This window comes from Carassius carassius, chromosome 28 (genome assembly GCF_963082965.1).
Source record: "Carassius carassius chromosome 28, fCarCar2.1, whole genome shotgun sequence".
NCBI classification, from domain to species: domain Eukaryota; kingdom Metazoa; phylum Chordata; class Actinopteri; order Cypriniformes; family Cyprinidae; genus Carassius; species Carassius carassius.
Genome location: NC_081782.1, coordinates 3,514,652 through 3,532,917, shown reverse-complemented (window position 1 = coordinate 3,532,917; position 18,266 = coordinate 3,514,652). Strand labels below are relative to the sequence as shown.

The window sequence follows — 18,266 nt, the reverse complement described above, 5'->3', positions numbered from 1 at the left end:
GTTGAATAATTAACAGAGGCATTTGCAGTTACTGTTTCTGTATGTTCAAGAGAGACAAAATCTGAGATGAAGACACAGAATATCTCTATCACAACTGTCAGTAATGTAATAGGGCATTTTAGAAGACAGAGGCTGTTTGAACTGTGTGTATTCTGTGTAAACAGGCAGGTCTATAATTAAAGTGATTCAGTCTTCTATTCATTCAGGTTGTGGCTGTATGTATGACTTTAACTACAAAAGTCACATGAGTCAGTGCGCAAACATGCATTAATTAGCGAACCTCTCACAGACAGTCAATGTGTCTGCAAGTCTGAGAGGGCAGAAAACGCTTATTCTTTGTTTTTTTGTTTTTGTTTTTGTTTTTTGTGGGAGAATGGTAAGTATTAGTGTACTTCTCTGACTGGTATCTAATTGGTATATCCTTGTTGCATAGTTCCTCTTTCCCTTCTGCTCCACTATTCCTTACAAGCTTGATCTTGCTTTATAATTGATTAAACTTTTCACAGTTTGAACTGAAATGAACAAACACTGACTGAACTGACTTCAACTTAATAATTACACTATACTGTCTTGTTAGAGCTGCTCTACAAATCCACTTTAACCCTTTCAATAAGCTCAAAAAGAACAAACATGCAAAATACCAAAAACATACAAATGTATCGCCAAAGACCAATTAAGTACCGTAATGGGTCAGTCGTCGATAAATGACCTGGCTACCAGTTCAAATAACATAGAATCAATACAAACAAGCACACACACACACACAGCGGCATAAAATGACAGACAGCAAAGAAATCTAGACTATGTTAAATGCAAATTACACAGTGCAACTAGCCATACAATTGTGCATACTTACAAAATAAATAGGCTTACTATTATTACTAGTATACTTCAAAAGGAATGAATATAGTCTGCAACAAGGGTAAACGTTGTTTGTAGGTCACACTCCCATCAGGCAAATTCAAGAGACAGTTAATAAATACTTTTGCCACTTGATGTCCAGTATAAAATCTGTGTTCTGAAGCAAAACCAGAATGGATCATTAATAGTTTTCAGGTCTACGTGCATGAGGGCGCAAGAAACACATGCCTACACACAAAGCATTGAGTAGTGAGAACATCTCACAGACTTGTACTGCTACCACAACATGCCAGGCGAAGGTTATTATATAGCCTATAAATATACAGTGCTTTAGTGTATGAGACACCATCACATCACCACAACGGTTTGTCATCTATGACCAGCAGAGGGAGCAATGAAACACAAAAATAATATGTGTGAGACACACACACACACAGACACACACACAGTTTATATTGTTAGAGGCTCATATCGGGGCTGAGTCTGATCATTCTTCAGGGGCAGATGGATCAGGGCACGGATCGACTCCTCTGAACGGAATATCTCGGCTCTGTTGGCTCAGGTAAAGCGGGTTTCCCACACTTGACGTGTCTTTCCGTGTGTTTGATCTGCTGATCTCACTGCACGCGCTGCTTCTACCTTCAGAATCCTATGCAGTTCTGTCGTGTTCTGTACGAATTCTTCGCATTTTCCTTCTGCACGATTTCACGAAGACGCCGCTGTTGCGCTGTCGAGATCGCAAACTGATCGTCTTCACTCGTAAAACACAAAATGTAAAATATTTGCAGGAAAACAGCGCTGTTCCAGCATTGTCAGAGTTTGAAGATTAAACACTTTCAGGCAGGGACATATATTGTGTAAATGCGTTATGAAATGCGAGCAGTCTTCTCGGCAACTTCTCCATATGGCCTATAAAGAAATACAATCCTGCAGAGAAAATCGTAAAATATTTAGAAACACATATTCAAATCTGCAAAAAATACAGTAATAATATAAAGTACGCAGTCCTTAGAATATAGGTAGGTAAGTGTATATGTGTGTGTGTATATGTATTTATATATATATATATATATACACACACGCACACACACACACACATAAACCGGTTGTATGATGTGAAAGGTGTAAAAAAGTTTTTTTTTTTTTTTTTGCAAAACAGGCCTTTTATAAAAAAAAAAGTCCATTGTGAAATTTATGAACTCGATGACCCTGTAATGTTTTTTTTCTACAGAACTGACAAGATGGTTCTTTTCATTTCAGAAACCTAAAACATGTTCATTATAGACTAGTGTGTATTCAAGTCATTGTATGAAATGCATCTCTGAATTGTTGTAGCATTCATTAGTTCATTTAAATAACCCTGCTGTGCGACACATTTTAAAAGCATAAAAATTTCATGTAATCTCTCCTGCCATTAAACGGCATGAGTAATAATTACACAAAAAGTTAAAATACTTTTAGATGGAATAAAACATGTCATGCTGCAAAAGACATTACAGTTACAGGGGATATATTTAAACAAAACCAACAGCGAAAAAGGTGATCAAGTCTAACTGCAGCTGTAATACTGGTGTCACATTTAGCACATTTCAATGCATATCTGTTTTTACTCTGAGGAGTGAGGTTGTAATCTGGGAAGTGGTTTAATACTCTCTGGCGACTTTTAACATCTGCTCAGTTCATCAGCTGTGCATGTTTCAGATTCGCTCAAAAAGCTCACTGTAGGAATTTAAAGACACAGCTCTTATCTGTATTTAGAGTTAATAGCAGATTTTGCTTCTGTGCAACCAGGGTAAATTACACGTTGCCTCTTGGTGTAGTGTGTAGGTTTGTCAGTTTGTGTTTCACCAGACTTTGGCTGTATTTTGCTGCATATAAACGGGAAACCAGCATTGTGGGGTTTTCATTACAATGTTTGCGTTGAGCATTTTGTCCTTGTAGCATCTCAACAGTTGTTAAGCATTGCATGCATTTAGTGTTTTTCATATGTGTGCAATATTACTTTACCGTTGCTCTTAATTTCCCAGGCGACAGTACGGGGGCTGTGCATGTATGGCTGATGGACAGTCGTCTGAACCAATCACAGGACAATGCTGGCACGAAGCCGTTTCATGCTGGTGCTGGTGGTGGGTGCACTGCTGGCGGTGCTGAGTTTCAGCCTGCAGTATTGTAAGTGTTAAACACAATGTATAATTCCAGTCACATTTCCTCTCTATGAACTTACAGCTATTCATGCATGCTCTAAGGTTTCTCCAGGGACTGCTGTGTTTGTGTGTTTAGTCTGTCAGGTGGGAATATAACCTCCGCTGAATTGTATTTACATTCTTAGTATGTGCATGAGTGTGGGTTTTGTGTCCAGTGGGAATAGGGTCTCATTCAGCACTCTAAACAAAGGCATTTCCCTTGAAGATATGCCTTATATATCATGGATTTTCCACATTTCAGTAGAGCACAGTTTTAAGGGATACATTTTCAATTGACTGAAAATATAATAAATGCAAACCAAAAAAATACAATTTGTATCTATATTTTTATTAAAAATTACAAGGTCAAAACAAAAAAATCACACCCATGCATGGATGAAATGTCCATAATAAGATCTATAACATGAATTGGATTTAAATCTCTATCTGTCGTTTTCACTGGAAGAGATTTTGATTAAGAATTACGGCGTCAAAAAAAAAAAAAGTTCAATCAGATCTATAATATGCATTTGAAAATAAACGGGGAAATTTTATTTAATTTTTATTTTTAAGAAGTGAAAGCAAAGCCCCTGAAAGTCATCAGCGGGGACATGGTTTGCAGTAGATGAATGTTTATGTATTTTTTTTGATGCAATGGTCAGTCAGATTTGCTTCAGAGACAGATTATTCCCAGAATAGACACCAATGTCCTCTGTCCTTGACTCAAAATCCTCTTTCACCGTGGACTGGGATCTGAGAAACCAGCCCTGCAAATATCAGCAGATTAAACGTTTCATGTCACAGTGACAGCTACGGGAAAATCCTGCTAATTTAGTCATTTAAAAGCACAGATGGTACGAATTTGAATACTAATGAAACCAAACATGAGAAGGTGAGCGGGGATTGGTCAACGATCCACTTAATACCCGCCTTCTGTATTCAACAGCCAATCACAGCTCAGTCTGAGCAGCAGAGCAACATAAGAAAACCACATTTTTGTTGTGTTCAGACATGCATGTGTGCTTGTTGATAGTAACGACATGACCTTTGACCTGGTTTACAGTCTCTTTCTGTTCTTAAAGCATTTCATTGCTTGGGGCCTGTGTTATACATCCACACTGAGACCAGCTGCAATAACTCTGCAAACAGCCTCTGTTTACACACTTGGTTTATTTTGTAATCTAATGATCTTAAGTGTTCTTAAATGCCTGAATGCATGTGTATCTTTGCCCAAACTGTTTTTCATCCTTACTGTCTTCTTCCTCACGTTGTCTGTTTCTTTTGCCCTGTGTGAGGTCATTACTAATTTATTCCTTCCTTTTGTGGTGTCTCCAACAAGAGCTGAAAGCTGAATGTAGTACAGAGCAGCATCTTAAAATAGCCGACCTCTCTTCTTCTCTCTCTTCACTTCAGTTCACTCAAGCATGACTGATGTAGTTTTAAAGAAAGAGGCTTCAGGTCTATAGAGAGAGAGAGAAAGAGGCCATACATCGAGAACGAGAAAGACAGAAGTGAAGAATGAAAGATGACCGGTTCTCATCCCAGTGAATTGTGGGTTTCTGTCACACACTACTAAGTACACACTACTAACAACACACACGATATCAGCCTGACGGCCTTGAGCGGCAGTGCAAACACTGTCTGTCCTGTTTGATTTGAGTCTATTGTATTTGTGTTTAGGTGTGTGTGATTCATTTTGTACACTATGCTCAGCCTTTCAGCTACAAAGAGCTCTTTGTGTGGCCGGCCTCTGCACTGAGCTGAGCTGTGATTGGCTGAGAGCTCCAAGCTTACAAGCGATTGGTTAGGCAGCTTTTACAGGAATCAAATGGGGTTTGATTCTGATTTAAAACCAGTAAGAGGTGCAAATACACATACACCTGCACACACTGGCTTTAACATCTCCAGAATGTCCATCGCTCTGCGTATAAACCAGCTAACTGTCATACTTCTGTCTGGTGAGTTTAACTCCTGGTTAGGGTTAGGGTTAGTTAGAAATGCTGATGTGTATCTTTCAGCCCATTCCCATGTATTCATTCATTTATTCTGTGTTTAGCTTTATTGAACAGTGTTTTTCATAATGTTGCATAAATATTTTTTAATGTCAGTGGGTTAAAAGAAATTTGTAGAAGTGACTATGCTCAAATTTATGCCAAATTGTTATATAGAAGGAATGATTAAAAATGTTAGCAATGCCTGGCTTAACTTCATGCATTGAAGTTATAATAAAACATACGGTTCATGTTATTTAAGACTCATATCATGCATTGTTTACAACAGTTTATTTATTTATTTTTGAGATCTACATATGTTAGTGAAGGTTTTTTATTTGTTTTAGTTTTTTGCCAGAACAGTCATAATTTGGTCATTTTGTTAAAGCGTCATAGTTTCTATAAATGCTGGTTTTGGACCGTTCTTAAAGTTGGAGTATGGTTTTATTGTGCAGTTTACTCTTTAACTCCAAGAAAATTAGCTTGATCATAATTATGAGCCCTTTAATGAGTTCCTGCCGTTGTTTATTTGTACTTTTAAATGCAAGTATGCAGCTTAGATGTTTAGTCAAATCCAGATGTTTTCATCTGTCACATTGAAGGATTGTAGCACTAGAGAGGATCCAGGGCACCTTGTCTCCAAAAATTTGACTGATGAGGGTCATAAAAGCCATCTGTTCTGGACACCTGTTTGTACACCCCCTCCCCTCCCTGTACACCCTCCAGTGACCTCAATATGAACTTATGAACCAAGGAGGAATTTCGGAGGGAGGGAAAAGTTGTGGGAAGCTATGTGCTTTTTTTTTTAAACTTTGAAAAGGGGCGAAATCATGAAAATGGTGTAAGGGAAGATTTTATTAAGGTTTTAAATAAACAGTGTATTTCAAGAAACAGATTATGAACACATAGCAGCAATGGATACAATGTAATGATCGTTTTCGTAGTTGGAAAAGTGTAACAACATTGTTAAAGTTGTTACAAATGAAATAAAACTAGGTTACTGGTTATTTATCTGATACAACCAAACGAGTCAAAACTATCAGATATGTTTTCATTAAGCAATACGTGAAAAAGATGTGAGAGCTTGTAGCATTACAATTTAAAAATGGTGTTTTGTTACCAGTTAAAAAATAAAGAAAACTAGGTAATAGAGTTTTAGCATTTGTACCTTACCTCAAACTGAAAAAAAGAAATGAATGTAAAGCAGCGATACAAACCAGAAAAGTAGGAGTTTTGTCACGTCGGGTGAAAAGTTAAAACAAAAGAAAAAAGATGGTAGACATTACGCGGATCTAAAATAAAATACACCAGACCCCGTCTTTAAAACACCAGCACAAGATACTTGTCAAAACTATGTTGTACTTTACCACTAACTAAAATTTTACTGACAAGAGTTAAACAAAAGAAAAAAAAGATCTCACAGGAAAGTGTTATGACGTCTCCGGTAACGTTAGCTCGACTCAAACAAAAAAAAAAAGAAGCGAACGTAAAGCAATGTTATAAACCAAGAAAGTAGGCGTTTGTCACGTCGGGTGAAAAGTTAAAACAAAAGAAAAAAATAGGTAACTTAGGCATTTACGCGGATCTAAAAGAAAATAGCCTACATCAGACAAGATACTTGTCAAATCTATGCAGTACTTTACCACTAACTACAATTTTAAAAAGCAAGACTGTTAGATGAAAGAAAAAAAAAAAGATCCTCCGGCAGAGTTGTGAAGCGTCCGTAAAACAACCTCCCGGCACCGATGAACAGTTAGAATGAGGCTCGGGAATGCTCCGGGAAAAAAACCACGCCTCCAGCGCTAGAGAGGGCAGGGCAGGAGGCGTGATAGCAGCATTAAATAGATTTAAACGTTACAATAATTAAACTAAGTAGTTTTTAATAAATAGACATCAGTCCTTAATTAGTGCAAACTTTATATCCGTTTAAACATATGGTCAATTTTTACTTGTTAAATGATGTAGAACTATACGATTTTTATTTACTTTTAGGCTAGTCTTAAAAAAAAACATAGTTGAAAAAGCGTTATTTGTTTTAAATGTGTTAAGTTAATTACTTTAATCTATGACTAGTCTAAATTTAGACTATCTCCGTCGATATATTTTTTTATTTTTGTCATGCTTAATTTCTCAAGCTATGTCAATTAACACACACACACACACACACACACACACACACACACACACACACTCAACTGTTTCACAATATCGCATTTAACACAAAGTCCAGACACATGTATTTCATCTTATAAATAATGACTGATTAAGTGCAATGTGTCCAATTCTATGGCGAGATCTTCTCTTCTATTCCCAAAAATTCTCCATTCATTTCCAACTGGTCTTTGAATATTATATAAATGATGGCATTTATTCTAACCAACCCATTTAATTTGACACGTATCTTTTTATTTTTATTTATTTTTAATTAGACCTTTTATTTCTAATTTACTCATTGGAGTATTAAATAAGATGTCTGACATTTTAATGGTCCACTTTTATCTGGTCCACTACTTTCATTAACTATATGTGTGGGTATCCATACAAAATAAATCTTTGTTATTGCTTGTATTCTGAACAAACTCTGTAAAATGCCTGACAAAATGCTTTGTCTAGTAGAAGCTTCACCACTCTTTAAACTTGATAGTACTGAAAATGAGTCTGAACATATGACTACTTTAATGTGTTCAACCCCACTGAAGAGCCAAAAATATGACAATCATTTCTGTAGTATAAACGGACGGATGATTAGATGTTCTTTCTGGTATTCTATGCTCTTTATTTTTAATCTAAACAAAAGACCTTGATGTTTTATTTTATTTTAATAAGCCACTCACACTTACTAACTTCTTATTAACTTATTAACTTCTGGCACGAAATTCTAGATTCATAAATGTATGTTTTTCAAAATTTCCCCACGTTTAGTGGCGTTTAAAGTGGAATTTGTGATGTATTTGGGGGCGTTAAAAGGCGTGAAAAGTCCCAAACCAAGACTTTTGTATTCTTCATTAGAGGACTTTGGTTTCTTAATGTGAAAATCTGTTACTCCCCACTACATTTTCTTTATCATTATATTTTTATTTTTTCTTAAGTGTTGTTTTATTTATTTTACATTTATTTTGTTTTATGATGTAATGGACGTCTTTATGTTTTTAATGTTTAAAGCATCGAATAAAAAATAAAAAACACACACTAACACTTCCCCAACCACCCTAATAACGTTGGTCGCAAAGGTTTAAATGTATGTTAAAAGAATTAAACCAAGAAATGTTTTTAATAACAACACATCAGTTCTCATTCGATGAAAACATTCTACCTGGTTTTAATATTAGACCGATGTTTTAACTATAAAATTAGGTTTACATATACGATTTAATTATTTAATCTCAACAAAATTCCTTGTTGGAAAAAGTGTTGTTTTATTTAATTTTAATAAGTCACTCACACATACTTTAGTAGTCTAAACCCTTGAATACGTCTTTTATGTTGTCAATATTAACTTATATCATTGCTATATCAATTAAAACATGCGTTTAGGCAAACACAAATATTAAACAGGAATGAATGTGATATGTCAAGATGGGCTTTTCTTGCCAAAGAAACTTTTACAACATTACAGGAAAGGCTAAATATTTCATCTCTAGTAGTGCGTAGAAACGCGTCTGGTGTCTTTGTTAACTTTTACGACCATGTCAGACTTTAAAACATCTAAAGGTTTTTTGGAGGGGGGTTTGCAACTCAACTGTAATCTAATTAGTTTTCCGGGGGTTCTGGTGTTTTCCGTGATCAAAGGGTGACAATTTCAACTTTATGGGTTAGACCTGGATAGTAAGTTTAGCTGAAAGTTCATCTACTGGTCAAAAGGATGTGAAATCTTTTAACAAGTCAGACCATAGAAAAATGTAGTTTAATTCGAATTAATTTAGATTATTTTAGTTACATTTATAATTTTATTAACCCCTAGATCTTTCAACCTCAACATAGATGTACTGAGAATGCAAACAAGTACACAAACACAACCATACAATCATAAACACACACATACACACACACACACACACACACACACACACACACACACACACACACAGATACAAATTTAAACATACAGAAAACATGAACATGTAACCAAACAAATACAAATATACACTCAAACAGGTACATAAATACACAAACAAACAAGCGTAGTCTACCTTGCTTTTTTCAAGTCTCAATACACCCAACACCCACACCCACACACCCACACCCACACACACACACATACTGTCCTTCTCCCGCGCTTATGTCGTGTTATCTAGTAAATAAACCAGACATATGTAGTTAAAAGTATCCCCATTTAACAATATAACAGGAAAGAAATATATCGTCTCAAGTCGTGCATCGAAACGTGACTGTGTCCGGCATCTGGTGTTGTCATTTAACCGCCAAAACCATCCAGTCATACATCCCAATGTTAGGATTAACAAGACAGAGGGTGTTTTATATATATATATATATATATATATATATATATATATATATATATATATATCGTTAGTTTTTATTTTAATTACATTTATTTATTATTTTTATTAACCCATAGATCTTTCAACCTCAACATAGATGTACTGAGAATGCAAACAAGTACACAAACACAACCATACAATCATAAACAAACAAACACACACACACACACACACACACACACACACACAGATACAGATGTAGACATACAGAAAAACATTAGATGTCCTTTATCACTTTCCAAATGGGGTTGTTAACCATGATGTTTAAAATAGTTTAAAAAGTATTATTTTTTAGCTTTCATGTAGGATTCATGTCAGCACTCAAATGTTTTTAGCAAGAGTCCAGAGACAGATGAAAATAGATGCGTGAAGAAAAATATTTAAGAGTTTTTTAATGACAGACTAGTTGGTTTAGATTGTTTAAAACAACTGAGTTTATGCATTTCTCTTGAATGTGTGTACGGTAACTGTTGTATACATGAAGCAGAAGAAATACATAAACGCATTGTGGTTGATGTTAAACAATAAAAAATATATTATTTATATATCATAACTTACTTTCTTTTCAAAACACAATAAACATTCTTATGACTTTTTAAATGCGAACAACCGGTTTGGTTGGAAAATAAAAAATAAATAAAAACATATTAGGTTTCTTAGTTAGATTGCTTATAGTTTGTAGTAAAATCACATATATAAGCTAAAACATTTTTCTTTCAAACCACGCGGTTTTCACACACATTCCTCACAAAACTGCCGACAAAGACCTTAAGTTTTTGTTTTAACGTTTAGCTGTAACTGAGACCTTGGTGGAATTATTTTACGCACAGTTTTGGGGAGGTTACTATGAACTTTGCAATAGGTTATAGATCACAAATGACCCTATTTAAAATCTAAAAGGTTGTGGAACTATATCAATTTCTTTAAAAAAGTAATGTAATTGATTACTTTTTATTACATGTTTTAAGACTTGTAATGTTTTCAACCGTTAATCTTTTGAAACGTGTAAACAGGACGGGGTTAACAGTAATCAACAACTAATGACCGTCAGACTTTTCAAAATCCTTCATCACTTAAATTAGGATTGTGATCGTGATTTCATTTTAAAGCACAACCACCACGAAATCAGATTTGCTTGGAGATTAAATACATAGAGTAGTTAGAGTTAGTTAAGGTGGTTTATGAAATATATCAATTAAATCTGTACGTGTGTGAAAAAATATTCAGATGTAACATTTTCATAATTAACCGCAATTTAATTATTTTTTCTGTGACTGTAACTGATTACATTTTATTTTTGTAATCAAATGATATAATTTAGCTATATGTAACTAGTTGACCCCTAACACTGATTATGCATTCTGACAATAATAGATTGTGAAAGTGTTCATTATCCTCTTTAACTTTAAAAATGCGGACAGTGTTGCTTAACACTAGTTTGGCAAACAAGGGTTTGCTCCTAAAACAACCCCCAGACCCCGACTTGAAAACACCGTGACAAGTATAGCCATTGCAGAAATTTATTATAGAGATGTAGTAAGATAAACTCTGGATGCACAGTTGACCGACTTATGACATGTTTACCATATTATTACAAGGCCCTGCTTACCTAGTTTTATGATGAAATATGTCTGTAAAAACAAACATACACACAATCTCCAGAACGGGGTCTGATGATGGGGGTTCATCATTTCCTGATGAAGACAGACTGGATATTCAGACCACAGCAGCAGGACACGAATGTCTTTTTCTAAAGATAAAGACAATTATTTGGTTTCAGGACACACGAATCCCAATGGTTCACAAGATAACATGACAACGGTTGCTCCATTACAGCATAGCCAACCCTATTTTAGCACATGTACAGTATATCGTATTATTCTTGAATATAGTCGTTTAGTCTAAATATGTGTTAACAGTTATTTATTGTTATTATATGTATTATATGTTTTTGTTTTACAAAGGGGTTCAATTTAATACATTTAACTAATACCTCATTCAAGCTACGTAGATCTTCAGGTCAGGGAACTACAATACCCATCATACACCTTTGCAAAGATTTCTACACTGTTTGTGAAGTATACGCTCCTTCCATGTTGTGATGTTACAAATCTCTTTTTTGTGATCTGTTTTAGTGATGCAAAGTCCGATTCACTTCTGAAAAATGATTCACTTGAACAGTTTAGTTCAATGAACCGATTCATAGGGCCCTTAAGTCATTTTCGCAGTTATTTCAGTACACATTTTTCTCTTCTAACAACTCAAGAGTTATTTTATTTCCGTGAATCATCTAAATAAATTTATTGTGTGAACACATATTGGTGGTTATTATCATCCGTTCATTTAAGTTAATGTTGAATCATCTAAATAAAGTTAACTGTGTGAACACATATTGGTGGTTATTGTCTTTTGTTCATTTAAGTTAGTGATGTTTGTGTTCGCAGTTTTAGGCACAGTGCCACTGTCGTTTGTTTAGCTTAAACATCAGTTTTTAGTCAGTTACAAAGGTGTCAGGCATTAAGTTTTTGTATTTTTAACTAACCTTATTATGACAGAGTTACAGGTTTCGGGTGTTTTTGATGAGTGTAAGCGGTGAAAACTTAAATGTGACCGTCGAGTAACGTTAGTTACTCAAACGAAGACAAATTGTGTAAGTGTTCATTAAGATGCCGAAATGAAAATAAGCGTACAAATATCCATAATGACAATAAGTACAATATACCCTAAAGACACAATAGCCCCCGCTAAGTACACCTAAAATTTGCTAGAGTGGTGAGATATTTACATTTACATTTATTCATTTAGCAGACGCTTTTATCCAAAGCGACTTACAGATGAGGACGGTGGAAGCAATCAAAACAACAAAAAGAGCAATGGTATATAAGTGTTATAACAAGTCTCAGTTAGGTTAACACAGTACACGAAGCATGGGCTTTTAAATAATATAATAAATAAAAAGAAAACAGATTGAATAAAAAAAGAATAGAGCAAGTTAGAGAACTTTACACACACACATATAAATAGATATAAAACGCAATGTTTTTCATAGCGTTAAACTTTGAAACCAGAACGATTATGTTTCCATGATTTTGTTAGCTCTTTCTGTTTGAATCTGTTTACCGTAGTTTTCACCATCCTAATTGCAATGGTTTGGTCTTACGCTTAGGGCCTATACGACTCGTTTTCCCAGTTTTTGGACTCATGTAAGTGGGTCTCTTTGTTCATACAAAACAATATTTCTGTGAATTTGGGTATTAAAATATTGCTTTAAACATCGTCTTCATTCGAGACGTTTACTTACCATCGTTATATTATACTAGTTTATATCAGATATAAGATATGTTCTTATATTTGCTCGTTTGGTTGTATCAGATAAATAACCAGTAACCTAGTTTTATTTCATTTGTAACAACTTTAACAATGTTGTTACACTTTTCCAACTACGAAAACGATCATTACATTGTATCCATTGCTGCTATGTGTTTATAATCTGTTTCTTGAAATACACTGTTTATTTAAAACCTTAATAAAATCTTCCCTTACACCATTTTCATGATTTCGCCCCTTTTCAAAGTTTAAAAAAAAAAAGCACATAGCTTCCCACAACTTTTCCCTCCCTCCGAAATTCCTCCTTGGTTCAAAAGTTCATATTGAGGTCACTGGAGGGTGTACAGGGAGGGGAGGGGGTGTACAAACAGGTGTCCAGAACAGATGGCTTTTATGACCCTCATCAGTCAAATTTTTGGAGACAAGGTGCCCTGGATCCTCTCTAGCACTACTTTCTAGTAGCTGTCAGTCACTGGGTAATAAAATCCTGTCAGGCTCCTCCCTCTGCCCACATCACCATAGCAATTCCCAAAATGTAACAATCCGCAGTACTGTGCAGTCTCAATGTTTGTTTTATGAGGTCAGAACTGAGGAAGCTGGAAAAAGTGTGTGCTTGTGCTCAATGACTCTCATAGTCCTTTCTTTCTTTCTTTCTTTCTTTCTCTCCCTAGTGCACCTCATTCCAACCAATCCGGTGGCAGAGCAAATGTCACTTGGTAAAAGCAGAAAGCGTGTGAATCCGGTCCTCCACACGGATGCTCCTGCTCCAGATCCCATCCGAGACTCTCACCGGTACTGCAATTACCCCAACCTTACCGAGCACAGCTGGGAGGGTAAGAAACACACTAATTTCCCCTCTCTCTCACTCACTCACCTGAAGTCTCTCTCAGACGTGTGCTGAATGCTGATGTATTTGTGTGGCGTAGGTCACAGTCCGGCTGACTACAGGCTGCTGTCGGTACATGTGATGATCCGACATGGAGACCGTTTCCCTCTGTACTCCATCCCCAAAACCAAGAAGCCTGCCATTGACTGCGTCCTATCAGACAAGAGGTACACATTGATATGTAAATTATCTGATAAGCACAAGTGACTTATATTTGCATGCTTAGTGTGTGTGTGTGTTTATCAGGTTTAGGTCATGCAGTTTATGAATCATTATCAGATTAATATTTAATTCCCGTCTCTGTCTTTTATCTGTCCCTGAGCCGTGTCTCTGTGGTTATTGCAGCAGTGAACAGTCAACTGTAACTCTACCTAAAATAGAGTTGTTGTTGCATTTCCATTGTTTCATCGTAGTGTTCTTTCCTATGGCATGACAAATGCTTTTGTCCAGAGTATTCCAATCAATGGCAAATCATAATATTCCCATGATGATTTATGTATTACAAAGTAATCCTAAACCACAAATCCTTCAATCTCTTTCTCTTTAACATGCTCTGGTTCTTACATACGCTCAGATATACTCTGAGCCAACTCTGTGACCTGACCCAACTGGCCGGGTTGATCTGATGGGATTTGACTCAAAAATGAAGATGCATTATAATAAAATATTGTGATCTGACATCCCATGTTGTCAGAAATCTCCTGCGCGTTTAAAACTGCCTGCAAAGGGAAATAATACCCAGTGTGGTGTTAGATATAGAGTTGTTACTAACCAGTTTTATTCCTTGGTTGCATTAGACCTGCATTAAACCCATGAAGTAATTATTAAAATTATGCATGTTTCATGTATTTCTAATTCCAAATTTTGTATCATTGTTTTTGGCACATGCAGTTGTCAACATCAATTGACGAGAGTTAGTTTTCTGGAACAAGGTAGATTCTTATTGTTTTCAAACTATGTTAAATATTTTACTACAGACTGACCCAAAATGTACTTTAAAAATAAAGTAGACTTATTGGTGGCTGTATAATTAATCAAAATGCTAGCCAACTTCTTATGAACCACTTTTCCCTTTTGAAGATGTCCTTATTGCATAAAATAGCTTTGTTAAATTCAGATCATTAGTGTAATGTCTCCCCCTTCTGGATACATCTAGTAATGACATGCTCACATGGAGTTGCTCGTTGTTGGTCATTATGATGCCTACTATGATGTTCAAATGTATCACATCTAAAACTATTCCTGATTTAAAGTTCTGAAACACAAATCTTTTATGGTTATAATTTTGCAGAAAGCCCTCTCACCCCCTCTTGGCCTCCTTCATTAGTCACATGGCTCTCGGTGGGCGTGGTCACTGGGACGCATCACTGGGATCTCTGCCCCGATTACCCAATCACAGCACCTGTGAAATGGGAGAGCTTACACAGACAGGTAAATATATTTATATATGAAAAAATTTAATCAAAAATTTTATTATTTATAGATTTATTGTAGGTGTGAGACTGGGATAATATAGTTAACCAAAACTGAAACCATAAAAACATACATGAAATCAAATTAAATGTACTGAATTAACTTAATATCAGTTAGTTGTTAACATTTAGTTAAATTGAAGAAAAAAAAAACCTTAACATTAATTAAAACTTATAAAAATGACAAAAACACATAATTACTAAAACGTAATGTAAAATCAAATATAAAAATAAAAACTTTTTTGTATTACTATCAATAAAAACTATAATATGTCAATGATACTAAAATAACATTGGTGTGGAATGTTATTCCACATTCTTACTAATGTTTCTCTCTTTTTCTCTATCAGGAGTCGTGCAGCACTTGAAAAACGGCGATCATCTTCGCCAGGCCTACATCAAGCGTCACAATCTGCTCACTGCTGATTGGTCACCACGGCAGTTGTGGGTGGAGACTACAGGTAAAAGCCGCACCCTACAGAGTGGATTGGCCTTCCTCTTTGGCTTCCTGCCACGTTTCGATTGGTCACGGCTGACGGTAAGACAGCAGTGGAGTACGCTGTTCTGCGGTTCCTTGTGCGACTGTCCCGCGCGGAACCGGTTCCTGGAGCAGGAGCAGCGCAGGCAGTATCGGCAGAGGACTGCAGACACAGAACTGGAGCGCACATACGTCACAATGGCGAAGACGCTGGGCGTGGCCACAAAAATTCTGAGGGCGGCCAATCCGGTGGATGCATTGTTGTGTCACTTTTGTCATGGTCTTGCTTTCCCATGCACTAGCACACGGACTACATCAAACGCTCCGGATGAGGGGGCGTGTCTTACACTGCAGCACTTTGCTGTGATTCGACGGCAGCAGAAAGATGATGAACTGGAGCGGCGGGAGGCGGGGCTTTACCGCCGATATGCTGTGCTCGCGGCACATCCGTACTTAAACCGTACTGCAACACGGATGGAGAGGATTGTCAGAGCAAGCCAAACACGCAGAGGAACGGAAGAGGTGGTCTTCGCTTTAGCATCTGCTCACGACGTAACAATGGCCCCGGTGCTGTGTGCGCTTGGTCTGGAAAGGGCCGGATTTCCAAAGTTTGCAGCGAGGCTGGTGTTTGAGCTGTGGAACGGACCAGAAGCGAAAGACAATGAGAGAAAGAGTGATAGAAAACGAGGACAGTGGATGAAGAACATGTTCATCCGTGTTCTCTATAACGGAGAGGACTTGACCTTTGACACAGCCTTCTGCCGTGAACACAATCGACACTCTGCTCAGTCGCTATGCCCTCTGGGTAATTTCATGTCGTTTGTGAGAAATGATATGTTTAATATTGTCAACGCGACCAGTTACCAGCAGGCCTGCCACCAAACTGTCCTGTAATATGTGAACGTGAATGAGGGAACGGCAAGGAAAGATGAGGAAGAGGTATGGTTACCTAAATATTCTGTACAAATCTGTCATCCTTCAAGTCCTTCCAAAACGATATGACTTTTAGTGGAATGCAAATAACACTTTTGATAAATATTCAATGAATGCAAAACTTTCAAGCTCAAAAAAGCAAGTAAGTTCCCTAAAAGTCCGTACGACTTCTGCACTATATTCTAATGAGTTCGCAGTTCGCTTGTTACTGAATGCACTCGTTGTGCAGATCAAGAGCAGCAAATTACTTCTTTTGTGTCCTGAAGAAGAACTAAAATGGAGTTTAGTATAACATGAAGGTTAAAAAAACTGTTCATGTTCATAAACTGTGAACTGTTCCTTTAAGAGTACTACTAATGTTCTTGATGTAGTGTTATGTTTGCGGACCAAACAACTGTCCCTGCACAACATTGCTTTTGGTGCATTATACTATTGTCACTGACTAAATTTAAAGCAGGAAGCATTTTAAGCTGTAGGCTGTGACTGAGTATGAACGTCTGATTTATGATTCAAGAGCTCCTGAATCCAGACAAACACAAAACAATCAGGTGTTGAAACACTTCTTGCTTTCATTTTGAGTTGGTGGTCTAGGACTGCTGCACAGTCATAATGACAATCCCAGTGGTTTTACTAAATATAAAAAAAAAATATCCTTTTTAGACCACATTTCTGAAACACTTTTAGGGCACTTGGCCACTTTATTGCAGAGTTCCTGCAGTGATCAGGAATCTGATGTTATTTCAGTTTCACATCTCCTCGATGAGTTCTCACTTGAATAGTATTAGCAGAATTATTTGTTTTTACTGGTTTGTACACATTTCTCACACATTTTGTGTTCTTTAAATTTCTTTGAGTGCTTTCCCTTTGTTTACACATAATGTAGATGTAAAACAAAGGAGTGGTAGTAATTCTGAGTACTGTAAAACTGATTCAGTCAACTTTTGTATCATGAATGATGTTGTGATCAGTCTGTACTGCCACTTTCCAAACCTTAAAGCACATTTATAAATAAAAGAATCATTTCTTTCTATGGTTTGTCTGAAAATACACATCTTTTTGACTCTCTGCCACTTTGTAGCCCATTCTGTCCAAGATCTGCCCATGTAAAGTAAAGCGTCCCACCACGGTTTTTGATTCGCATGCAATTTAACTTAAATGGGCTACTTCATAAAACAATAACAGTCCAGCGTGGAAAGATTAATTGAGAACTGACTGTCCGATTCTGCAAGGGACTGTCTTTTACACATTTACAAAACTGGTGCCACTAACATCACAAATCTTTTTTTTTTTTTCAGTGTATCAATCTGGCAACAAAAATTTGTTTCCAGGACAGCTACACAGTTGTGTAACGCCAGTAAATCTCATTGAAACTGGCAACTTCAGGCACACTTTTAACTCGTTTGAGCATACAAGTGTTGAACTAGTTAAATAACGAGTCCTCTTTTTGTGTTTTGTATGATCTCCACTAGGTGGCAGGAGACCATCATCTGTGGCTCTGAGAGTAGAGTTCAGTCAAGTGACCTCAGATTGAGTCAGCACTATAGAAATAGACCAAGCATCACTTCATTGGTCAGCATTATACATATACAATGCAGAAAGCTTCTTTGGCTTTGAGTCATGATTGTTAAACATG

At 36.4% G+C, this 18,266-nt stretch overlaps 1 protein-coding gene across 3 annotated transcripts; it reads left to right on the top strand.

Moving 5' to 3' along the window:
- Window positions 1-1,264: 1,264 nt before the first annotated feature.
- LOC132107726 (2-phosphoxylose phosphatase 1-like) lies at window positions 1,265-16,860 on the top strand. 3 transcript variants are annotated; one of them, XM_059513891.1, is made up of 6 exons: window positions 1,265-1,423; window positions 2,889-3,030; window positions 13,536-13,697; window positions 13,791-13,917; window positions 15,042-15,181; window positions 15,573-16,860. In XM_059513891.1, exons 2-6 carry the CDS (start codon window positions 2,952-2,954, stop codon window positions 16,592-16,594), a joined length of 1,530 nt encoding a protein of 509 aa, XP_059369874.1. In that variant the 5' UTR covers window positions 1,265-1,423; window positions 2,889-2,951; the 3' UTR covers window positions 16,595-16,860. The 3 variants fall into 3 exon arrangements, with proteins under 3 accessions (XP_059369874.1, XP_059369875.1, XP_059369876.1); XM_059513892.1 differs by lacking the exon at window positions 2,889-3,030 and having other exon boundaries at window positions 1,275-1,423; XM_059513893.1 differs by lacking the exons at window positions 1,265-1,423; window positions 2,889-3,030 and adding an exon at window positions 4,939-5,002.
- Window positions 16,861-18,266: the final 1,406 nt, after the last annotated feature.

What these genes read in the sequence shown, in the direction of transcription:
- LOC132107726 (XM_059513891.1), top strand. Translation starts at nt 2,952, where the DNA reads ATGCTGGCACGAAGCCGTTTCATGCTGGTGCTGGTGGTGGGTGCACTG. An exon ending in GAGTTTCAGCCTGCAGTATT is followed by an intron (nt 3,031 to 13,535) that starts GTAAGTGTTAAA and finishes TTCTCTCCCTAG; the next exon opens with TGCACCTCATTCCAACCAAT. An exon ending in TACCGAGCACAGCTGGGAGG is followed by an intron (nt 13,698 to 13,790) that starts GTAAGAAACACA and finishes TGTGTGGCGTAG; the next exon opens with GTCACAGTCCGGCTGACTAC.